General features: G+C 38.2%; 1 protein-coding gene across 3 annotated transcripts in view; it reads left to right on the forward strand.

Moving 5' to 3' along the window:
- cdkal1 (CDK5 regulatory subunit associated protein 1-like 1) overlaps positions 1-26,592 on the forward strand; it is a 209,023-nt gene that overhangs the window by 110,594 nt on the left and 71,837 nt on the right. For all 3 annotated transcript variants that reach the window (XM_084557649.1, XM_084557650.1, XM_084557648.1), the window contains 2 exons: positions 10,039-10,205; positions 18,983-19,128. In XM_084557649.1, coding sequence (XP_084413775.1) covers positions 10,039-10,205; positions 18,983-19,128 — 313 coding nt within the window. The remainder of the gene's footprint in view (positions 1-10,038; positions 10,206-18,982; positions 19,129-26,592) is intronic.

Consider the following 26,592-nt stretch of genomic DNA (forward strand, 5'->3'; position numbering starts at 1 on the left):
ATGATGGCATGCACTCCTTTTTAGATATTTAATAATATAAAATCGCCTTCATGCACCTTGGTAGCAGGTGAAGTTGTGCCAGAAATACAATGTTTATTTATATTGGGTTTTTCAACAAAACAAAGTTTATTAAAATAATGAGAACACTAATATTATCTCGTTTAGTACAAGTTAATTCCTCTAGACAGTTTGCATTATTCACCAGTCTCTGACACTGGCTTGTAGAAAGTTTTGAAAAACTTTTTCATTCAAAATTCCTTCAGTTGCAAAATGTTTGAGGGTTTTCTTTCTTTAAATTCCACCACAACATTTCAATGGGTTTCAAACCCTGGCTTTGTCTAGTCCATTCCATAACCAGCCAGTTCTTCTTTTTGAGCATTTCCGTAGTGGATTTGTGCTTAGGACCATTATCTCATTGAAAGGTGATCTTCAACTTTTGGGAAGATCGGCTCAAATTATCTTTACGTACTAGTTGGGATGATGCTGAACTCATCAATGACTCCTCAGTTGCCAGCAAAGCAACCCTTAACCAGAACACTACTTTACTCAGTTCATATCAAATACTTATCCTAAAAAGTTTTCTTTGGTCTGCCCCAAATATGTCTACTGTTACTTTGACTAAACCAGTCTATCTTTGATTCGTCTTTTCAAGAGCTAATTTCTCCATAAGGTCTGGTCTTCTTAAAGAAACATTTTTTTAAAAAAATACTATATATTTCAATGTTTTTATATCCAAGACTGCCTTTTTGGGCTATCCAGTGACCAAAAGGCAAACTGTGCTATAAAGTACTGTGTGTACAATATGTTGAATCACTTGGGGATGATGGGCAGATTGGAAACTATAGCCTTGGATATTCAATTCAATTCAATTCAATTTTATTTATATAGCGTCAATAGCCATACAAATCGTCTCAAGACGCTTTACAAAAACCCGGCCTGAAACCCCCAGAGCAAGCCTGAAGGCAACGGTGGAAAGGAAAAACTCCATTTTAACAGGAAGAAACCTTGAGCAGAACCCAGCTCATATGGAGGGACCCATCTGCCTAAGGCCAGCCGGGTACAGACAGAAGAAAGAGAGAAGAGAACAGCAAGATAATGGCATATTCCTTAGCTTTTTAACTTTGTAAACAGTCCACAGTCATTATTCTAAAGCTTAACTACAAAACTGGCCCTATATGTTTACATAGAAATACAAATATTTACATAATATGGTAATCTTTTAGAATTTAGAACTAAGTAAACACACACACATGCACACAAATTTATAAATATCCAAACAGCTACAAACACACCCAATATATATTATTTAGTCACTAACTTAATTAACACACATACATGGCCCCTGTGCACTTTGGCTGAACTTGGTACATTAACTAATTCCACACACATACACATGCGCACACATGCATGCACACACACTAAGTGAACTAACAAACACAAACAGGATGCCTGCTGGTGGGTCATGAATATATTAGCATAAATACTGACCAGACATATTATTATTTATCAAATTAGTGTCTGCACAAACGCACCCACACACTCCCCGCAAAGAAATTAGGTCAACAACCTTGAATTGAAAGGAGTTAAACCTTATTATGTCTGATTAATAACACAAGTGCACTACTGGATGTGTATGTCCGTGTGTGTATGTGGGAATAAGTGTGATTATATATGTGTGTGTGTGTGTGTCCGTGTGTGTGTCCGTGTCCACTGCCTTGACTCCTTGACAGCTGATATTAACCATTACCACCTCAATGACTTTTTAATAGGACCCCATTTCCATATGTAATCTTAATGTTGAGACATACGTGTGTGCGTGTGTGTGTATTGTGTGTGTCTTTCTGTCTACAGCCCTTAGCACTTTGTAATTCCTGGGGCCTCTGAAGCATACCGAAATTAGATCTGCCTCACACTCTCTGTGTCTCAGGCTCCCTGTCCTCTCATCCACATGGCCCATCAGCCATTCATCCTCCTCTCAGCTTTAACGCTTGTGTTATTTATGACATGCAGTACAAGTTCATTATCTTGACAAACTGACATTGGGTCCAAGATGGTGCAGATAATCTCTGTACTGACATAGTTTACAATAACATGCAAAACTTATGCTTTAGAAGAATGAATGAAATCTTTGAATGCCTGTTCTTTTCTGTCGAACATTTTATCATTAAACATCACTGAACAATCAGTTACCATCTCCACTTCCATCTTTTCTCTGTCCTTTAGTTGACTGTAACTCATCTAAGTTCAGAGGATGAAGCATTCATGTGCAGCACTACTAGCAGCCACAGGGCTGTTTTTGGTTCCCACAGCTCTCCCTTCTTCTTACATACAACAGTCCATCTACTATGGAAGCTTCACAAGATGCTTCCTCTGAGACGACACACACACAAATATATGCACACACAGAAAAGATGAAAGAAGGACTATAACTTTCCGATGTATTTATATAAACGCTCACTGTAATGCCAATTACTTTTGATATATCCATACAATATGTCTGACCCATATATGCCATGCCATGTTTCCCCTATGCCACATACATTGCTCATATGTACACACACATAAAGGCTTTGATGTATTCAGACAATCTATCTCACACAGGCGTGCGTAGAAGGTCATGCCTGTAGTTCAGAAACTATGTGAAAGTAGGTTAAAGCTGATGTGTTGTTGTTTAAAGGATTGTGTAGGCTGTTCATTAAAGCCACACATGTGTGCGTGTGCGCACACATGCCTGTGCAACATGTACACATCAGTGTTCCTGCACACATGCGTGTCTTCGGTTTAAACATGCCTGAGAGAGAATATTTGCATAAGTGTGTGTTGGGTTAATCCGTGATGATGATGCTACCTGCCAAGACACCCACGCACCACATAAACAGTTGTTGCTCTAAATTAAGCTGCTTAATTACTGCAATTAAACTCTGTGTGTGGTGTTTGAGTGTGAGTTGTGTGTAAATGTGTGTAGTGTAGATTGAAGGGAAGCTTGTGAATGTGTGTAGCTGCTGTTTCTATGTGTGAAAATGTTTATTAGTAAAGTTTATACATTTCAAGCCTAAAAAACTTGTTTTGGAGAAGTATCAAATGAATTAAATGAAGTGGTGAAATTACACGTGTTTACTTGTTACGTTGGGAAGCAGGGATTAAGGAGGGTTTAAACCAATTAAAAGAAAACATATAGTTTGATAGTGTTTGAAGTTTTAAACGTCTTTAATGTGAAAATTAAAAAAAATGCCAGTTCAGTTAACAATCTTATGCTGAAGACGGCGCCAAATGATTCATTCCTGTTTAATAAATTCACCACTCATTCCAACATTAGGCAACATTTATTCAACCATCTTCTTTCAGCAATCTTTGCTCCACTAAATTTAACCTCACTTTTTTCTCTCTCCCTCCAAACTCATCATTTAATATCTCAAGTTACTGTTGCTGACATCTGCCCTAGAATTTCTTACTGTCTAGTGGTGGTTGGGGAGGTTTACAGTAGAGGCAGACAGCCAGAGGGAAGCGGTTGATGGGGGAGGATAAGGGAGGGACTAATGTGATTGAAGGTCAGACAGGCCTTCCAGTCAGTAGCACTGTACAAAGTGGTGCACGGTTATATAGTGTGTGCGTGTGTGTGTGTGTCTTTCATATGACAAAGAAGTGAATCATTTCTTGAAAAGTCTTTGGATTACATTAATGTGTGAGTGTATGAAGCACAGTGTATACACTGTGTGTTGCAAGGCCAAATACACATCCCTTCAAGGCAATTTTAATTTGTTGTATGATACATATTAATGTTGAACAAATAAATGAATAGCTCCAAGCAGCAGCTAATGTATGTTTTTATGTCTCAGACTAGCATGTCAGAGGGGTCTATGTTAACATGTGTGTAGTTGTGTTTTCTAACCAGAAATTGTACTTAAATGTATTGTTTTTAAATTACATTAATATAATAAGTTTAATGTTTTAGTTATTTGCTCTACAGATGACGTGTTTTTCAGTCTGATATCTTTATAACAAGCATCTAGTTTGATCGTATGAATACAATTAGAACATGGTAATAGTATCGATTACACATTATTTATGTGTAATCTTTGGCCCTCTCTACATGTAAATTCAGGGGCACACACAGACTGAATGTACTTTAGAGCGAAGATATCGATCCATGTACAGTCTACAGGCACTTGGCTCTCTTTGCAGGAACTGGATGTGTGTTTGTGCATATTTATATTCTTGTCTAATTACTGGTCTCAGTGTTAACCAGCAAAAGAAGAGAGTTGAAAGTGTTCAAATCAAGGGCACAGGCAAACATTGATTTGTGTAATTTCTTTCCTCTTAGCCAATATTTCATATTCTCATATTCTGTATTTTTGCAGTTGCAGATCTGCAGGGTCATTCACGTCTTGAGTGGTAAATAGATTTCAGACTATATGCACATGAAAATAATCATATTATACTCTATTAAGTCCATATTTTCCATGACACAAAGCAACACACAGCTAAGCATGTTGTGTACGTTAAGCCACCATGACGCACAAGCGGGCGTTTGTGTATGCTTATATTTCAAGGTATGGTATATCTGGACATATATTCATATTGTTAGGCTGTTATTTAAATCCAATACATTACTATCAAGTATGTGAACACCTCAGAAACCTTCAGTGTCATTTTGAAGTTCCAAACGTTCTCTGATTTCCATCTTCACGCTCCCTTTCTCCTGTAACATGCTTAGCCATGTGTTGACTTGTGTTACGGAGAATACAGTTTTAGTAGTTTAATAGGATCATCTATATGTGCACCTCATGTGTAATCTGTTCAACATTATAGCCTGTGGCAACCAATCAAAATATATATCATGCCAAAGACATTAAGATAAGGGGGGATACTTAATCCATATGTAATGTGTACTGTAGGGATAGAAGGATAACTTATGTATGTGTTTGTTGATACACAACCCATATCCAGTACAGACTTATACACAAGTCCAAGAGACCACTAGTGCAGGTACCTCCATTTTGCATTTGTTTGTAATTTGCTAGAGTTTGAATGAAAAAGTTGAATCTTTGCAAAAACTTGCATAGATTTAAGAATATATGTTATATATGTTTGCTTTAATGTCAGCATGCACTTGAGCTGCACCAACTCCAGAATATGTTGCAACCCATGTTATCAGTTAACCCAGTATGATTTGACAATGTTATAGCTTCTTGTGATGCCAGGAATGCTTTGTTCCTAAATGTTTCAGTTGCATCTGTAAATGTTGTCTGGGGATCAGGTGACCGTGGACCACTGTCTATAACAGTCAGTACTCCTTCGTTTTCTTTGGTCTTTAAGTAGTTCTTCCAGAACTTTAGTGTTTCTTGGGATTATTATCATGCTGCAGTCTTTATCCTCCTCCACAAAGATTCACACAGGAGGATGTAGCATGGTTTCTGAATAACAGTGCTACTTTCCATGGTCAGGATGCCGCCCGTTTGGTGCAGGTCTCCAACTCGAAAGTAGCAAAAACAATCTCAGACTTTATATTTCACCACACCATGTTTTACTGTGGGATTGATACACTGCGGTATCATCAGTCCGTCCTGTTCATCTCCTTGCTTACAACGTTCCGTTCCAACCACGAATCTTTACAGTTGTATTAAGCAGTAATCGGGACATGTTTTCTATCATCCACTGTGAAACGCTGGTATGTCTTAACCCACCACAAGCATGTTGCCTCGTTTCCCCTCTTGGTTCAGAGATGCAACTTGTCATCTGAGAATGCTGCTAGACAGCCTTCTTCCGACAAGACGTGTGTTTTTATTTAGCAAATTAAAGCTTTCATTCAGTTGTGTTTCTTCCAGTGAACAGAGCTTGATCTATTGTGTTTGTGGTGGCTTTAGTCTTTTCATCTTATAAGCCGTTCTTTAGATACAACTAATCCAATTTTCCATGAAGTGTTTTAGCACTTCCACCGTAGAAACTTTCAGTCTAGCCATGATTTTAGACAGGCTCTCTTTGTTTCAAATAACTTTACCCTCTGATACTTCTGACAGCCCACTCAGCTGTTGTTAGGAAGTGTATATACATGCACGTGCTACTGAAGAAATCCCAGCTGATGTGAACAAACAAACAACAACAAGCATGTCATGAGAATGTGTGGTCATGTTGCACTGCTCGTGTCTCATTGATCGATGCAGACCCTCTTACTGTTTCAACAGTGGCGTTTACTGAAGCTCCTAATCACCTGAATCAATTTGTTCTGTCATGCTTCAAAATAACCACTTCAAAGCTCTCGTCTGTTTCCTCCTCCCACTCTTCCCATTCTTGTATCCAGAGGCAGAGTGGGGACTGTGGGCCCTAGGAAATTATACATGTAAACAGCGCAGTGATATATTGTCGTCTCCTGCAGAATCAAAACAATCATGTTTGTGATGAAATAATAGATTTCAGTGGTATTTTTTTATGTTTACATCTGTTAGGATTTGATTTGAGCTTCTTGTATGATGTAATGGAAACAGAAACTAGTGACCTCTAAAGTAATACTTTGATTGTCACTTTTCTTTGACACAACCAGTACAGACCAAAACCATTTTATTCGTTAACTCATGTCATGAGAAATCTATACTGGGCAGGAGATAGTCTCACTCTTTCCTTCACCACTGACAGCCTTTCCACCATACATAAATATACACACGCTGTCATGTTTCACTTAAACCGACTTACATTCTTTTTCTGAAGACATTTGGGTGTGCTAGACTTTCAATAGCACCTTTGAAGGTGTGATAATTGACTAAAATGTCCTCATTCTGATGGTCTGAAACTAAAAAAACATACAGCAAACAAGTATTTGGCAGATAACTGCAGCGATGATTGTTTGATGCGTGTATGGCATTTGTCAGACGTACTGATGGTGTTATTCCTGGACAAGGACAAATGAAACTTTCACATACAGCTGTTTCCTTTTTGTGCATGTGCTGCTCCTTTTCTCTGTCTGTCTAGCTATAGTTGTAACCCTGAAAGCCCAAATCCCCTAGTGCTGTTGTTTTTTTTTCCTTTAATATCTTTAGATGTCTGCTGTTTTTTGTACCACTGTGTCTACGTTGAGGGAATGTTAATAGCTTTCAGGAAAACTGTCCTGCTGCCCACCCTTGTTTTTAAGTGTTGTGACATCAAACTACATCATAAAGTAACATGGAAAGAATGCCTTAGGCGAAAGGTTTGTAATGTGAACACACGCAGGTCAAAGCTGGATGGAATTTGTCTCTCCCACTTTTGGCCGTCCGTCCGTCCATCCATCCATCCAATTTACTAGTCACAATAGACTGGTGTTGTATTCCCCCTGTGACTTTGTATGTGTTTTCATGTCCATAGCACAATGTAGTTGTGTTGTCCTCCAGCTGTGGCAGGAACTAACTTTGAAGTCAGTTTTGAGTAATTTGGCATCTGGGAAAAAAAATGAAGGCAGAGTTTGTAGGTGGATAGGGCCTGATGCTCCCTCAGTAATCATGGAGTGGAATATCAACGTCATGAGAGGTGTTGCGGCTTGGATGATTGAATCAGTAAGGTTGTGGTCAGCTTTGGAACAGCACCACTTTGCAGCGGTTTTAGCGTCTTACCTGTCAAAAACAGAGTTCATTCTCACAAACTAACATTTATGATCCGTACACTGTAAGGTTTATACATTTATCTCACCTAAGATGTTTTTGAAAGTAATCTTAACAAACCTGAGACACATTTCTGACCGCCACCATTACTACCTCACTCTGGACTGCACATAAACCCAAACCAGGGGAAGCAGCTGTGGATATTGTATCAGAGCAAGCAGACATTTCCTGATGGCTAGTTTCTCTGCACCTTTGGCCAACAATAACACCATTGGCCCAGCTAACACACAAAAAAAAGAGAAGCCTGCCAAAGGAGAGAAGTACTGGGCAGGTTATGTAGTTTACCCAAAGGTCAGTGTGTAATTGTGGCCCTTTGCAAACTCTCTCAAGCATCGTCTTGCTGAAAACAAAATAAACACAAGAATCACAAGGGGTATTTGACAATTCACATAATCACTGTCTTGTCAGTATTGTGTGACTGGAATCACAGAAATTCTGTTTTGGAAGCAACCAATTTAGTTCTTAGGCCAATTTAACGCAGGGCTGGCCTTGCATTAACCAGCCACTTGGCCAGTATTATTCTGGGACGGAACTGTTACATGGAAAATAACTCCACTGCTGTTGGGGTGGACGTAGGAACACATTCACTCCTGGCATGCAGTAAAGGGCCTTGACTTGTCAGTGAGATGGTGTCATTTAGCCCAAATAGGCTGAGATGAGCTGCCCTGGGAATTTTCCGTCACCATCTTCCTTAAAGGATTGCTTGAAATATAACAATTTGACAAATTATGTGATAACCAAAGCTGTTATAATAGTATTATTGTTTCTAAAAATTCTCTTTTATTACGGACCAGCACATAATGGCATCTTCCTGCACTGAGCTTGAGCTCCAGGTCATTCAGTGGACAACATTACACAAAATAAACATGAAACATCATGAAATAAACTGAGTTATAAAATGATACAAAAATGTACTGTGCTAAGCTTTTATAGAGTATTAAAGTTGAAATATGCCTTAAATTAAGTGCATACTGAAGCAAATGGACATGACGATCTGAAAAGATTCTTGTGTTGTGTGTTTGTGTTACACTGATGTGATCTGAGCATCTGTGATTGATGGAGTTCTTAACATGGCTGCCTCTAGAAATCATTAATGGATGGACCTTAATGTCAACAATGATGAGCTTTGGACAATTATGTCATTTTTAATCTATCTGGCTCATGCGCAGATTTGAGAACTCTCTCTCTCTCTCTCTCTCTCTCGCTCTCTCGCTCTCTCGCTCTCTCTCTCTCGCTCTCGCTCTCGCTCTCGCTCTCTCTCTCGCTCTCTCTCTCGCGCTCTCTCTCTCGCGCTCTCTCTCTCGCGCTCCCTTTCGCTCTCTCTCTCTCTGTCCAATTAGCCAAACCTAATTTTTGATATCCGAACGCTCACATGCATCTTTCTGTCTGTCTCTGCGCAGCTAATGATAATGATGAGAATGATTCTTTCTTTGTGTGTGTGTGTGTATATCTGTGCACATTCACACAGACTCTTGGCCCTGCAAGTGCAAATGTATTTTTGTGTGCCTGTATGATGTAATATGTCTTAACACATAGCTTAAGCAGACACTCAACCATTTCCAGACCTATAGCCAAATGACAGTTAGATCATTAAGCTCGACTGCTGAGCGTCGCTCTAATTTAGCATGAAGCCGGTAGATCACCACTATGATGCATGTGACCTTCTCACTCCTGCCATGCATGTTTGCAAGATGGGTATTTTTAATACTTGACAGGGAGTGTATATATAATTTGTTAATGCAGTTTTAGTATTTAAAGAATGTTCTGATAATAGCAAAATCTGGGTGAACTTTTTTTTATAAGAAAAATAGATGAAGGGAAACGTTACACAACAAACAATGCTTAATTTAATTTAAAAACCATCAAAACAGAAGTCTGAGTCACATATTTCCCCCAGGTTTCAGCCTACAGGTTTTGCATTCATTACCTATAATAGGTGAGGTTATTTTTAATTCCATTAAGGTTGCGTAAATGTGAGATTCCCTTAAGTGTAACAATAGTTATAGTCACAGCAAAGAATGCCCTGTTGGGATCTATTGCTCAGGGAAATATTATTTTTTTTGAAAAGTAAATATGTATGTAATTGAAGGGTCAGGATTATTTATGTAGCCCTTTTTACAGACAACAGTCACAAAATGCATCTCAATCAAATAAATAAAAACCAAGATAAACAGTAATATAACACATAAACAAGTTAACACACAGTGAAACACATCTAATAGCATGTTCTGTCTAAAAGCCTATCTGAAAGGATGATTTTATAATGAAATAATAAAGAAGTCAGATTTAGAGTGCATGTTATATGAAAATGTTTAAACTCTTGGTAGCAATAAAGTAAAATATCATGTGCAAAATGTGTTAAAAAAGGCATTGTTTAATTCTTATTTTCTTTGTCTGTATCTCTGTCCAGAGGGAGTGTGTGAGATCTGGTTGACCAGTGAGGACACAGGAGCTTATGGCAGAGACATAGGGACAGACCTACCCACACTGCTATGGAGATTGGTGGAAGAAATTCCAGAAGGCGCCATGTTGAGGCTGGGTATGACCAACCCACCATATATCCTGGAACACCTAGAGGTATGCACAGTACATAGATGTGCTGACACACATCTATCTGACCTATGCACAGCTTAGAGTATAAAGATTATGTCTTTCTCTTTTCTCTCTCTCTCTTTTTGCCTTAAACACACACACATTTTTTTAACCCTTAAATAGTTGTGTAGCAGAGAAAAGCCTAGCCCTAGCATCTAACCCTCATAACCATCCAAACTAAGTTCCTTTACTCTAAAATCAAGTCTTGGTTGATTGGTTGACACGTCTTGAAGGTTTTTACCCTCAAAGCCTTGTAGGGCCCACAAAAATGGGCCCACAAAGGTTTTCTTATCAAAATTAACAAGAATTTTCTGACTCATAAAGAGAGATGAGTTCCCACAGTGTAATGGATTTATGTACACAAAAGCCAGTCATTTCACCCAGGAGTACTATCAAAGATAACAATACATCAGCGATGAATAAAACTAAAATAATGAATCACTTCAGACCTTTCAGTTTCTCCATTTTGTTTGTATCCCTGTCTGTGGACAAACCATATTATTTTGCCTAGATTTGAATAACCGAATGTCTTTCTGTTTTTTTGCTTACCTAGCAGCTGAGCTGCAGCACTCATTCTTCACTCATTAGCTCATTCTCTTCTTTCCGTAATGAGTCAATTAAGGGCCATTGTGTCCTCCTTAGCAACCCACATTTATCAGTCATTATTGTCTTCTTTAATGGAACAATGGGTGTTGTTCTTCCCTATTTTTCTCTCTCTACCCCTCTGTATTTTTTCACATCTGTAAGTATTTTGAATTATTTAAATCTGTTTTTGCCATTCTACACACTGCTTTTAAATCAGATTTTCTGGACGCAAACATATTGTCCCCATTTTTCACCATTAATTGACAATAGACATTGTCGACATCAGCAACGGAAGGTCCAGGACCACAGTCAATTTTCCAAAGCACTTTACCAGCAATAGCAAACACTCAATCATTGGCTGTCTGTGAAGGTTCTCAGTAATCCAGATCATGGTATATTCAAAAGTGTTAAAGAAAAGCAACTGGACTTGTAGAGTTTCTTGAAGATGTTTTGCCACTCATCCAAGAAGGCTTCTTCATTTCTAAAGGACTGGTGGGGAGTCGAGGTTTAAATAGGAACTTCTGTTGGTGTAACCCATCCGAAACTAGCTTGACTATTGTCCGTTAAAGACTAGATACTTGCATGACTATTGTCTGTTAATGGCTAGATACTGACATGTCGTTAAGGGGGGACTGTTTGGCCCTGTCCCCTTTCTCTAATGAATGCTGCTCTAATGACCCAATCACTGAGTGTGTCCAAAATCCTTTTTATTTTATTTTATTTTATTTATTTATTTATTTTTACTTTAGTAAATTCTATATCTGTGGTGAAGTTTCCTTCCAAATCTTGTATTATTATGTGATGGTGTGGCCACTTTTGGTCTACTTAATAACAAAACTTTTTGAATGCACTGCTCACTTACAAGATAACAGTCTAGCCATGATTTTATGGTGAGGAAACCTGTCTTTGGTTAGAATAGCGATGCCTTCTGGCACTTTTAGTTAGCGCACATCACAATCTGTCTAATTTGTCAATGTTCTGTTGGAAACTTGAGACGCAGTGTCATCTGAATGTGTGCTTCAATGAAAGGGCTAGATGAATTAAATAAGACCCTATGAACAAGTTGCTAACCTAGATTGGCTGATAGTGACGTTATAGAGAAAAGTTTGATTCTATTTTGTTTGTTTATTTGAGTGTAGGACATAGGCATCACTTTTTGCTTTTTATTATTCCCAATCTCACGAAGATTGTTTGGAGAAGGTACAGGAGAAAAACTATTAATGAAGAGTGCAAGCACAATTAGGGCAAAAATAGGGTAATGGTAACCTAGAAAAATAAAATGGAACTACAGTTTTAGTGCTTAATAATATCTGATTAAGTTCACAACTGATCATTTTGAATCAGACAATCAAAGATGGCTGAGATTGAAGATAGATAAAATGAGGGCAGATCAATTTAAAAAGTAAAAAAGGAGGGGGTAAAGGCTTGGGGATAGAGACGAGGGGTACGAAGGACTGGGAAAAGTGCTGTGGGAAGCAGCAATAGAGGATGTAATTAACCAGGGGTTAATGGAGGTGGCTAATTGTCCCCCACATGTATAGGTAGGCTTTCTGCTTGGCTACATTACAATTAAAAAACCACCCTCCTAATGATAGGGAATAACAATTAACTGATAATTAGAAATATACTAGAAAGACACACTCGCTCGATTTGTGTGTGAGGATGTTAAGAATAATTTCATATGTTACCAGCCCTTTTATTGTTAATCTCTATGCATTGAATTAAATTATATCTTACTGACTTTAAATCCTCAGTCAATTAACCTACATAAAGACAGATAAGCATGGTCTTCTTCAACTTACATCATCTTTTGTTGCTCTTGTCCCCTATTTACCCTTTCTCCTTTCTCCTCCTTCTCTCCCCTCCTTTATTCCTCTTCCCTGCCTGCCCCTCTTAACTGTCCTTTTCACTTCTGCCCCACACTTTGTTTTTTCTTTTTTTCTGCTCCTGTTTTTACTGTTTCAATATACTCATATTAATTATTAGCCCAAGACCTGGCAGGTAGACTTTCCAGAAAGTAAATGGGTTATTTTTAAAAGCCTTTGAAAGTTTTCTTTTTAGTTTTTCTTGATGTTGTCTTGCCTCTTCTTTCCTTTCTTTTCTTTAATTCTTCATATTCTTGTTGCTACTGTGTTTTTTAAATCTTTCCGTACCTTAAAATTCTTCCTTTTCTTCTCCTAATTATCCATCCATCTCCCCTTCTTTTGCCTCTTTTCTCCAATTTTCCTCATGATGATAATCACAGCAAAACAATTGGCGATGATGAACACCAAATCTCCCAAGTATATTTATCTTTCATCTTAAGTAAAGGCCAAATGATATCCAGCTGTCTTTTCTCCTGATAGACACCAGCACTTATATAACAGCAGCCCCCTGAATAGCTGTGATTGACACTGAAAAGGCCAAGTAACTTCTCCACTACCCAGTTAAAGATCACCCTCTCTCACACATACTCACAGATCAACGCTTTTGCTCTGTCTCTTTCTGTCACACAAGAGCACACAATTTCTTCCTACATGCAGCCATTTTTTCTTGACAGATGTAGACGGCCTCATAGCGCCATTTGCTGATTGGAGCAGTTAAAGGTCCAATCGCCTCTCATGGGCCACTTCTCTCTGACACTTTTGTTGATTGCATTGTGCTGTCAGTGGTTCCTTTTTGAGTAGCTGCAGGTAAAATGTCTCTAACAATGCTACTTTTTTGTTTTTCATTTAACTGTTTTTTTCCCCTGATCAGGCTTTAAATGTTTTAACTTAGCATTCCCATCTTTCTGTCCATCCACAATAAAGAGGGCGTCTGATCATATAAGGTGTGTGCACGTTCAGATAACGGTGCCTGTGCCTTTGCAAGCCTGTGTGTGTGATTGAAACGACCATGCTCGAAGAAACAGTAAATGAGGTGTGAAAGTAGCCTCTTTGTGTATAGTAATCAGTCAGGCTAAGATAAATGAAATAGCTGTTGTCCATTAAACACCTAGCCCAAGCTCATCTCATTTTGACCAAGATGCATCAGATATGCCATTCACACTCACTCTCCAGTTTGTTCTTTGTGTTCAATGACTCCAACAACATTGCAAGCAAATAATTATTTGACTTGACATTTTCTCATCGTTATCACTGCAAACAAAAATCCAAACATTTTTGTCCTGAAAATGCATCCACCAGAAAAATTGCTCTGATTTATTATGTCTTTCACTGTGTAATTATCTGAGTAATTAAGATAAGATAATCCTTTAATTTATGCCACAGTGAGGAAATTTGCAGTGTTGCAGCAACATAAAGTATCAAGGACAGTGCACATAAGACAAGGAAACGTACACATTAAATAAATACAAAAAGTAACAAATTAAATACAGCAGTAGTTGTACAATAGTTATGTAGAACTGGACATAACCTGTAATTGTTTAAACATTTTATCTATTTCCTTGTTTTTGTCTTAATTTTTTCACTCTCCCAATTTCTTATCATAAAAAGTGTGACTGTTCTCTTTTTATCTCATCTTCGATGGGCCTCAGAAAGGCTGAGGTACTACCAAATACCTGTAACGAAGTCATAACTACACAAACACACCTGCTGTATTGGGAAACAAACATTTTATTTTAATGTTGCCTTTACAAGGCTTATCACTTTAGAGGCCAGATGTAGCATTGTGTGAAGGGTCCACCACTTCACTACAGTGAAAGTTATTTATTATAACTTGACTTTCTGCAATGAATTGGGCTTTCTGTATTATTGCAGGGCGGCTCAGCAGTAATCTCTGTTGTGCAATTTATTGTGGCTTTATCTGTTTGTTTTCTGGATACTGGAGGACAAAAACCTCCAGTACCCAGAGATGAATAATAAACTTGACTAAACAGGTTTAGAGTTTCCACTGACTGAAACGTAACCTACAACTGTGGAACCCACATTTATTTACATACTTGTTTCATGAGTTAGGGTTTAGTTATAATTTTAAGTTTACTTGTTGCACAATTATTGATTTTTTTTAAGGAAAATATTTTGGTCATTTTTGTCAAGCTCAAGCATAGTCACTTGATGATGTTACAGCACAATACAGAGTGACATTGAAATTGCACATATGCACTGGCGGGTATGGGGTTCAGTATATTATTGCAGTGTTTTACATGGCAATATTGTATTTATACATGGGCGTCCAATATTAACTTTTTTTTTATGAAAGTTATATTATTTGACGCTGTGAAGTTGCAAACAATTGATTAAGAACCACGCTGGAACAGATGGTACAACAAAATGCGGAAACGCTTCACAAATTTGCGTGTCATCCTTGTGTAGGGGCCATGCTAATCTTCTCTGTATCGATTCCAATTTAGCATATGTGCTGGCGGAGCAAGCGCATTTGCAGCCAGGCAGCTCCCAGCGTTTTGTACCCTACCAGGAGAATGACTACCTTGTAGCGATGCAATCTTGATGGTCGCCATTCTTGGTAGTTAGCATAGTTTGTCATCAGGGGAATAAATGAAGAATGTTTGTTGTTTCTTCTTGCTGTCTCAGAGCAACATATCCACAATGGCAATAAAGTGCCAGTGAATTTTTCTGAACTTACCAAAAAGTTAAACACCAGAAATTACCTTTGATTGGAAGGGCTGGGCGGTACCCAATTCCTGTTTGAGAGGACCGGGGTGGGTGGAGCTCACGTCCTTGTTCGGGCACCAGACTAAGCCAGCAAATACCATGGCTACATCCTTGATAGTGTCTTGATAGTTGCCATTATCAGACAAAATATGAACATCTGTCTACTGAATGAGATCTGGTAGGAGCCATTCTTTTGTGCGTGTCAAATCTTGCCATTGGACGGCACGGTGGTGTGGTGGTTAGCACTGATGCCTCACAGCAAGGAGGTTCTGGGTTTGAAGGCTGACTGTGTGAGGTTTTACATGTTCTTCCTGTGTCTGCGTGAATGAAATATTTTGTGAACATTTGGAAAATGAGTTTGTTCTTCTACCATGTATGTCTGTCAACCAGCAGGGGGATCTAAAATCAGCTGTCTCAGAAGAATAGAGTTTGACTACATATCTTGTGTTTGAGTAGGTGAAGTTGGAAACAATTGATTAAGAACCACGCTGAAACAGGTGGTACGACAAAATGTGGAAACGCTTCACGAATTTGCGTGTCATCCTTGTGCAGGGGCCATGCTAATCTTCTCTGTATCGATTCCAATTTATCATATGTGCTGCCGGAGCAAGCACATTTGCAGCCAGGCAGCTCCCAGCGTTTTGTACCCTACCAACAGAATGACTACCTTGTAGCGGTGCAATCTTGATGGTCGCCATTCTTGGTAGTTAGCATAGTTTGTCATCAGGGGAATAAATGAAGAATGTTGTTTCTTCTTGCTGTCTTAGAGCAACATATCCACAATGGCAATAAAGTGCCAGTGAATTTTTCTGAACTTACCGAAAAGTTAAACACCAGAAATGACCTTTGATTGGAAGGGCTGGGCGGTACCCAATTCCTGTTTCAGAGGACTGGGTTCGGTGGAGCTCACATCCTCGTGCAGCCAAGAGGTTAAACCTGTACCGAAAACCAGGCACAGCCAGCAAATACCATGGCTACATCCTTGAAAGTGTCTTGATAGTTGCCATTATCAGACAAAATATGAACACCTGTCATATGTAACCAATGCCATTCCTTTTTTCGTTTGACTGCATCCATTTTGTCTCTCATCATGTACAATGTACAATCCATACTTATCTTACCTTTCTTTACCTGAATATTTTCATATAATATATTATTCAAATTTTATGTTCAGAATTAAATTCAGCAGTAGCAATACTTTGTACAGTCATTTACTAAGACTTTCATGTATACTTAACAAATCACAGTCTTGGAAAAACATGGAAATCTCACAACTGTTCCTTTTGGCACTATATACAGTTTAGTGGTTGTGTTTAAAAAAAACTTAAGCGTAGCCCTATCTCAGTGTACGTGCTTTAACCTGCTGTCTTCAGTCAAACCTTACTCAATTAAAATTTAAACTGTGTTATTTATGGCAAGTGTAATCTTCTACATAATTTTTGGGGAAATATTAAAAGTGTGAGAAGCATTAATGTGGCAATTTGGAAAGACACATGCAGAATAAAACCATGATCTGTTTTGTTAAAAGTACACAGACCATATTATATTTAGTGTTTTTTTTCTGTGTTCCCTGAGTCACTTTTTTCTCCATTATGCTTTGTCTATTGCTTTTTAACTTTGTTACTTTCCTTTACTGCAACTGTATAGTTCCAGACTCTAAAAGGCTTCACATCAGAAATTTAAAGTATATACAAAAAAGCTTATACATGGAGAAAAGCAGAGCGTAATTCACCTCAAAATATTTAAAATATAATAAAATCCATGTTACGTTTCAAGCTTTTCCTTCACTCTTTTTTCTCTCCCATACACACGCACAAGCAGTTACTTGATTTCTGTCACCAATCAGGCTCCATTTTCCAACCAAATTAAATTTTTCTAATTTCTTTGCTTCCAGCGGTCAACCCCCTGTGGTGCTGCAACTGAGATGTGTGTGTGTGTGTGTTCATACACGCACGCTTTAATGTCTGCATATGAAAGGGAGAACATTCTACAATAGATCTTAATTGGGAAGACGGACTGCAATCAGCAAATTCTTGTAGGAAATCATTAAATCATTTCTTCCTCCCCTCTCTTTTTCTTTCTCTCCGTCTTGAGGTGATTAGCATGGTAATGATAGCATCCTGATTATGTCCATCAGAAAAATCTAACATCTGTGGCCTTTCCAGGTCTTTTACTGACGAAATTAAAGCAAAAAGGAAAGAAAGATTTAAAAAAAAAAAAAACTTGCCAACCCCACCAATTAATGCAGTGTGTTAAAATGCAGTGAAACCGTTGGTTATCATTTTGGATGAAACTAAGTATCTTTATTATCTTGTCAATAATCTACAATCTGAACAGATTTCTCAATATAATGTTTGAAAGCCTTTAAGTACAGAACACTTGTTTTTGGTATTGTAGGAACTCTTGAACACAATGTATCTTTAAGGATTTGGATACGTTTCTTTTAAAACACAGAGAAGAGCCCAGTGACCATAAACCTTACTGAGTTAATTACAGACTTGTGCACGTTCTTGTTTTTTCCCCCTTACCATTTTGCAATGCTTGCTTCAGTTAAAGCTCTTGACTTGACAGTTATAAAGGGCCCCTGCTGGAGCAACCTTGACTCTTTGGTCCTTAGATCTACTGGGTACACGATGAATTCTCTGAGCTTCTTTTATTTTCTCAATATAAAAGGAGAAATCAAATAAAAAAAGAGAAAGAGGTAGTTTATTGTAGAAGGTCTGGAGTGAAAAGAGTATACGAAAAAGGTAGGAATGTTAATGGAATCTTCATTTTATTCATTGCTGGCCTTTATCATTCACTGGAGCCGGTGACTCTTTGCCCCTTCCCTCCTTAGTGCGTTTCAGTTGACGAAAATCTAAAGTCACATAAAAATCACGATAGACTTTGAAATCCCGGCTTCTTTTTTTCAATTGTCATTTTTTATTACAACAAAATATTGAGTAAAAAAACAACAAACAGACACATTTACCGAAAACAGTGTAGATATCCGTACTGAACCAGGATACTCTACAAGCGACACACCCTATCCCATTCAGTCAGTAGAGATTTGTACACAAGCATTCCATGTTTTCCAGAATATATCCACCCTGAGGGACAAAGTAAACTTTTCCATCACACTGTACTGTACTATCAAAAAAGGAACTTCCACCTTCAAAATTTTCTCCATGCATTTCTTTATCTCCTACCAGTAAAGGGTGATTAAGGAGTAATCACCAGAAGACATGAGAATTATCTGCGTTTTCTACTCAACATTTTCTCCAACATCTTGTATCATGATACTCTGAGTCTCTTTTGTGCAGAATTAATGAAAAAATTCTTATAATGTTTTTCCATCAATGTTCTCTCCGTAGTAGTGAGGCCTCAAATCATTGCCTAATGGACATTACTTGTTAGTAATATCTAATGTATTATCCTAGGTTTGTCCACTGTCATTGCCTGTTATTGTATTTTCGTTTCCACACAAATCCCAATGAGATTTATGCAGATTTGTGAGTACTAGTTTGAATTCAATGACATATAGACATCTTACCTTTATTTTATTATATTTTTCTCACCATGCGTCTTCCATCTGTGTCTAACTAGGAGATGGCGAAGATTTTGAATCATCCACGGGTCTATGCCTTCCTTCACGTTCCTGTGCAATCAGCCTCAGACAGCGTACTGATGGACATGAAGAGAGAGTATTGCATTGATGACTTCAAAAGAGTGGTAGACTTCCTCAAAGAGAGGTAAGGCATTATATCAACTCCTGATGGACTGATGCTGCTGTTTTAATTTAAGTCTAAATCTTTTATGTTATTGTTTGGATCTCACAAAAGTGTCTCTAGTGTCTGTGAGTGAGTGTGCATGCGTGTACATTATTTGTATGGCTACATTAACTGTTTTTTGAAAAAAAAAAAGTGAAGTTCCTTGTTCACTTGGACACATTCTTGAGTGAATTCCTTCCTCTGTTGACTCAAATCAATAAAATAGTCGCACACTTACAGTGTGCCTCCGACTCACTGCATCAGTTGCTATTGTCCTCATCAGGATACACTGGTCTAAATAAGATCTCTTGTATCAGATGTGTACCATATGTGCTGTGCATGGGTGGGTGCTCGTGTGTTGGATTTCTTATGGCAGCTCATTTATATATGTTTGGGGAAGGTCTCTGTTAATCTGACAACCTTTGAAACTCAATATCACAAACGGTGACTGAATTTGCTGGACTTTAAACAGCACTCATTCAGGTAAATGTAGATGTAATTATTATGGCTGTCACAAAAACCGCATCATTGATATATATTTTCTCAATCTCTGGCTTTAATAATGATTCATAATTTTTCAAGGTAAAACATTTCAAACATAGAATTAATAGCTTGATGGAATATTCATATATATGTATGTATGTATATAGTAATCTACGTACACAGATGTAAAAGCTAACACATGTAAATTCTTGATAGGGATTAAATATAGCTACATAATACACAGATTTGACCTCTGACATTGCCAGGAAATGCAAACATAATCTTTTACTGTATGGGGGATAATCAGTCATACACTTTGAGTATGATTAATAGTGGCAGTGCATGTCAGACTGGTGAATAAACATAGAAATGATGCTATCATAAGACGCTATGAAGGGATTCATATGAAAATGAGTTTGTGTTATATTTCTGACTTGAATCTCTGGGCATTATTCTACGATTAATAAGAAATATTTTTATGCGTGCAGTGGTGTATTTAAGCATGTTACTAGTGTTGGCAGATGATAACCTCCTGTTATTTCTAGAATTAGATGGCACCATACATTTTTATAAGATGAGTACAATATAAGATGTTCCTGCTTTATTTAATTATGTAATAGGTAAGAGACTTGCAGAGACTGTGAGGGAGAGTAACGAGTAACTACATTATTTTAGAAACAAGTCAAATTTCTGAATGGACATAGGTTCACACATTGTAATAGTTGCTAAATGCAGCAACAGTAGTGTATGTTGAATTATGTTGTCTTGGTTCCCACATACAGTATAAATTCTAGTCTTAATTTCTGTATGTTCACATACAGAGTTTGCTCTAAGCGGATGAGATCTGTGTACTGCAGCAATCCATAGAATTTATATAAGTCCTTACTTGTAGGTCACATTCAAACAGTCTTAAATATAAAATATAAATCTGGGCACTGATATTTATTCAGATCAATGGAGCATTCAGAACATTTTTGAATTCATTCCTTTTCAAACAGTAACTGTAATATCAATAAATTACTTTGGCAGTTTAGATATGGCGTAACTCCGGACCCTATGCCGCAACCTGTTGTGCACCTCCCCAGAAATGTAACTACATGTCGCAGCAACGCAGACCATAATGGCTGTGACTGGACTAAAATGCATTTCCTTGTTCACGTGACTCAGCAGCCGAACAAACACAGAAAGATCTACCTTGTTCAAGCTCCTATAAGATGTCAGACTGGGATGTCTTCTCTGTCTCCTGTGCTGCAGTGATTTCAGTGAAAGTAACTGTGAAAGTAAGCGCTCGGTTCCACTCGCCATGGTGTGAAGAACAATAAACCAAGCTTTGCTAAAGGCACTGCATCCTATCAATGAGAAAAGACTCTGAGCTGTTTTTAAGTGTAAAATATATCAAATGAAAAATGGACATTTAACTTGAATAAACCATTAAATCCAACAATGTGGCTTCAACTTTTACAGGTAGCAGTAATGCTACCTTAAAATCTCACATTTTGTCAACATAGACATCAGAGCCAAATTAATATATCAAATTAGTTTGTGTTTTTGTTTATGACTAGCGCCAGACAGAAAATCCTGTCTGGTTTTTTTGTTTGTTTGTTTTTTTCAGGAAGTTTATACTCAAATCAAGAAGTTATAATGCTGACTCAGATGCTTATTTGTTCATGTGTGTATATGCAACATTGCCAACAGTGGTCTCTATGATTCTGTTGCTGTCTCCGTGTTGTTGTTGTTGTTTTTTTTTTCTTTTTTCCTTTCAGTAGTAATTCAAACATACTAACACTGATCTGATCCTCAATTATTCCTCATACATGCCATAAACTGCCTTTTGTGTGAGTTGTGTGTGTGCTAGTGTGCATGGTTGCTCCATTTCTGGCTTGCTGGCATAAACATGCATTCATACACAAACGGGTGATGTCAGTTGTGTGAAATCAACATCTCCTGGTCTGACCCATTTGGCTGCAGTAGTAATGGCTGGGGTGCAGTTCAGGGTCTGGGAGAGGGGCCAGGACTTCAGACAAGCCAAAAAACACACTCTGTGCATGTGTGTGTGTGTGAGAGAGAGAGAGAGAGCGAGAGAGCTCTGTGTATAACATACATTTCTTTTTATCGTAAAGTTATCTTCATAAAGAACCTAGTATAGAGATATGTGGCTTTCAGAAACAGAAAAAAAAAAACACAACAGAGAGAGACAAATAGAAGGGGATAGTGAAAGACAAGGTATCTCAAGTGTGTGTTTGGTGCTGTATGTAGTAGCTGTTAGACGTAAGACTGTAATAAGTTAACTTGATTACATTTGAGCAACAATCTTATAATCCACACTTTGTCAGACTGGACAACTTGTATATGTGAAAATGACATCAACAGCAAAAAGTTTAATTAAAAACAACACGCCACGTACCATGTATTTTGTAAGAGTAAGAGTCAGACCTATGGGTGACAAATGCTAATTCTTGTTGTGACTTTGTTAGCTTACAGACTTCTCTTGAAAGATAGTGGCGGGCGCCTTGTGTAGGTGTATGTGAGGTTAGAGCTTATCTGAATGACAGAATAAGCAGGAGATAAATGTATTTCTCTTAACAAACAGCTTAATTCCAGAAACACCGCAGAGGTCACGCGGGGTCACGCTCTTCCAGCCTTCTTTATCAGTAAACAAACGGCATACACACACGCGCCACACATCACATCTCTCTACTGAAGATCTTGAACTCAATTATGGAATGATTTCCTCGTGTCATTTTTTAAAACTAGGTGACAGGTTGCTCTTTCTGTTTTGTTTGTTTCGTATGAGTAGATTTTAGTGTAATTTGTTTCATTTGTGCATGAGGCTTTTAAATGATTCTGTGCAAACAGGCACAACCAAAGACTGAGTAAAATTGTCAGCATTTAACAGCAAGCAAAATTTTTCACAGTTGACCATACATTTTTTTTGAGTTAGTCCCACACTGCAAAATTTGTTGAGTGTTATTGGTCTCTCAAAGGTTTAATGTCAAAATACTTCCCACTAGAGATTTTTGTATATAGAACAAGTCACTGAAATCATCCACTTCCACAGAGAAAAACGGAATTAAACATACCTCCCCTTGGATAACATAATTATACCTATATTATATTCTTTCACTTTCTTTCAACAATCAGTAGAATAATTATTTCAATTACATGGTTCATTTGTTCTTGTCTGTCAGCTTACACCATATTTTTCCTCTTTTCTGTCCTTCTATCAATTAAAATCACATAATGAAGCTCAGTCTTTATGCCATGATGTATAGAGAAAATCCTGTTATGGTGGAATAAATCTATTACAAAGTGAGTGGATGTGGTCAGTGGATTTTCCACAGTTGTTTTGTAGTTCCCTATAATGTTTTGGCTGATTTTCCCTGAACTACTCAAGCATTAATTGCGTGTGAACCACAAGGGCCAAAGATGAAACGGCAAAAGAGAATAGTTATGAGTTGGGGGTGGTTGAGCATGTGGGCAGAGCAGAATCTGCCCCGGATTAATGTTGAATTTTAGGGTTAGTTGAGAAGAGCTGAGTATAAGAAAAAGGGTAGGGTGGGGTAAATCATGCAACCAGACAGGGATTAATGATAGGTTAAGGCTGGGCATTGAGTGGCCCTCAGGCCTTCTAGGGTTTCTCTCAGGTTGATAGGTTAGGTTCCCTGGTGGTTATATGTTCCTGACCTCTGAAAACCCTCTCAGTGTCAGGGCACAGGGACTTTTCCCAAGGAGACACACTCACTCCCGTGCCTGTCAACTCCTGTCATTCTGTATAAGTATTTAATCTACTTTCCGTTTTGAAGACAGAGATAAGATGCGACGCAACAATAATGCTGAAACTTTAAAATGGGAGTGTACAACAGTACTTTATTATTCAGAATAATAAAGCTCCAGCTTCCCCTAACCCTAACCCCAGTTTTTACAGTTGTATTCCCAAAGGAATTGAATATGTTAACAGGTGATCAATCTGTGTGATCCCAGCAACTGACTCATACAATGACTGTTGACCTATAACATGACCTATAGGAACCTAGCAATCTAAGTCAGTATGCAGTTGAGCTTTTAGTTACCATTCTGTCGTGCTGCAATCCATTGCTTCAGTGATTCAGTTATTCCTTTCTTTTTGCCTTTATTGGTTGTGTTAACCCTTGCTAATGTAATGACCCTGACCTTTGTCATAACTCATAAATCTGTAAGGCTACAAAATAATACAGCCCTCTGCGCAGAAAGAATTTTATTCTTAAATTAGTAGTGCATACACCCTAATGGAAACAGAGACAGATACTATATGACTCTATGTAGTCACAGGACTTTTCAGGACACTGTATTAGTCAAGCTTTATAGACACTAGCTGTTATCTACAAACTGCCATCATTAAACATAAACTCATTGAATCATCCTGGTGATTCAGAGAGATTAAGTACATTGTATTCAGAAAAGTTGTTGATTCAGAGCTCTCTCTCTTCTAGTTTGCACCATATTAACTAGTAACTAATAAATATAATGATAAGTCTGTGTCTCTCACATGTAACATCTTGTTAAATGGGCCTTGTGAACCCACAGTCGACAGGGTCTGACACCAAAACATGACAGCAGTACACCATAATGATGGCATGTTCTAATGTAAAGGGTGCCACTAACTAGGAATGTCCCCATCAGTACCACCACTGTTGGCTAGTGTCAAAGCTGCCAAAACGAGAGGAAGATGAACCAAAATGTGACTAAACATGATTTGCCACCAAAAAGCAAAAAAAATGGAATATACTGCATATACTACGGCAAATGCTGCCCTGAAACAACAGCCACCACTGAACGTTGAGTCAAGGTGAAAAATATTACAGAGGGGGTTACAGAGTTTATGGCGTTGGATGACCAGTCCATTTCTGTAGAAGAGAACAAAGGTTTTTACCATTTGTTGGAGCTTCTGGAGCCAAGGTACGAACTACCCTTTTGATGCAACATTAACTTAGACATTATTGGATTTAATACAGTCACACAGTGCACACTTGGACTGGGAGAATACAAGTAAGATAAGAAAAGCTTTTATTAATTTCCGGGGGAGGAAATTTTGTTTATTTAAGATAGGATTGGGACTCAAATCAATTTTTTGCTGAACATTAAAAGATCTGTATTGTATCAGGAGGCAAAAAAACTTGATCGGGACATCCCTACAACTAACATTACATTTATTGTATGTATTCCTACTTGTGAAGGACTACTCTTTCCCTTTCTACTTTATCTATCATTTGGCTTGCTTAATGTGACTTGACCAGAGACTTTGTTCTGGGAAAGTAACAATGGACTCCTTTTCGCAAAACAATCAAATTGCTTGCTTAGGCTTCTTAGTATTACGGGCACCTTTTCGTGTTTGTAGTGTGTTGCAATTTGCCGCCAGAGTGACGCTGCGACTGTTGATATAATGTGTTGATGATAAACTTTGTGTGTGTCTCAGTGTCTTGAGTGTAGCAACTGTTTCTCTCCAAACAAACGGCTCCAAGAGAGTTGTGTTTGCGTCCCGTCTGTGTGTGTACGCGTTAGTCATCTCTATTAGTCACGAAGAGTGACAAGGATCAAACCTGCCTGGGTTACGGCAGGACATGTGCATCAGTAGCATGACTAGTCTGTGGTGTGTGTGTGTGCGTGTGCGCGTGTGTGTTTGTGCAGACAGTCTCCAGCTCTGTTTGTTGTTGCAGATACCTTCGTGAGTTGACACACGCGCATACACACACACTTAAGGGTTTAAGGTATCGGCCAGGGCTAATGTTTCACTGGAACTGTGGGTGGAAGGAGCGGTAGCTACCTGCAGGCAATGGAAAGAAACAAAAAGAAAAGAAAAAAAACAGACTTGTGAGGGATAAAAGAGAGGGAACAAAGGGAGGGTGAAAGAGGCGGGAAGAGGACAGTGAGCGAGATAGGTTAGCCGCGATAACTTGACACGCTGGCGGGACTTGTCAACATTTCCCTCCTCTTTTCTACTCTTCTTTCCCTCCAGCTGATGATTTTGCAAGTGAAGTCAACGAAGCGTTGTGTTTGTGTGTGCGTTCGACCGCCGGTCTTTTGTTTAAAACCCATATTTAACCACAGCAAAAACATGTGCAGCAAACAGCGTTAGTCATTGCATGCACTGGGAACGTCTGTCACACATACACACAAACCTGAGTGGTTCAAACTTGCCAGTCAGCAGCTCTGCTCTGCCCAAGGTTTCACAAGCATATTTTCCACAACTGCTGGGCAGACTATTTCCTCATAAATATCTGCACATAAACTTCAGTTTGACCTAGTAAAAGACACTGAACTAAAAAATAAACTATACCAGTCATTCAGTAGTTGTGATAGGACTATAATATAATAATAATAATGATAATAGTATAATCTTGCACATCCGATTATGTTCAATATCAGGTTGATTATGTCACTCAGCTCATTAAAATGTCATTTATAAAAACTCAACATTCCCGAAAACACTTTTAAATTAGTCTCCACAGTTTATTTATGTTGCCTGTTGGTTTGTGTATAGAAACCATTTAATTCAGTAATGAGTGAAAGGAGGGGGGAGCCTTTCTGCCTACTTACCTGTCTGTGTGCGTGTTTGTTTGTGTGTGTGTATATGTGTGTGTGTCAGTAAATTTAATGTTGTGGATTGGCTCATTTTAAATAACAGGAAACAAGCGGAGATGACTCATTAACTTCGCAACAGCTGAAACTGAGTTGTGTAGTCGTGTGAGCATGTGTGTTCGTGTGCACTTGAGAGGATAATGACTCGTGGCAATTCCTAACACGTTGTTGTCTTATTGACGCTTCCTCTAGATTAAATCTTTCTTCCTTGCCTTAAACCACTCATATACACACACACACACACACACACACACACACACACACACACACACACAAAAACACTAACATAGAAAAACATCTGCACACACACACACACACACACACACACACACACACATCACATAACAC

This window comes from Chelon labrosus, assembly GCF_963514085.1.
Source record: "Chelon labrosus genome assembly, chromosome: 12".
NCBI classification, from domain to species: Eukaryota; Metazoa; Chordata; class Actinopteri; order Mugiliformes; family Mugilidae; genus Chelon; species Chelon labrosus.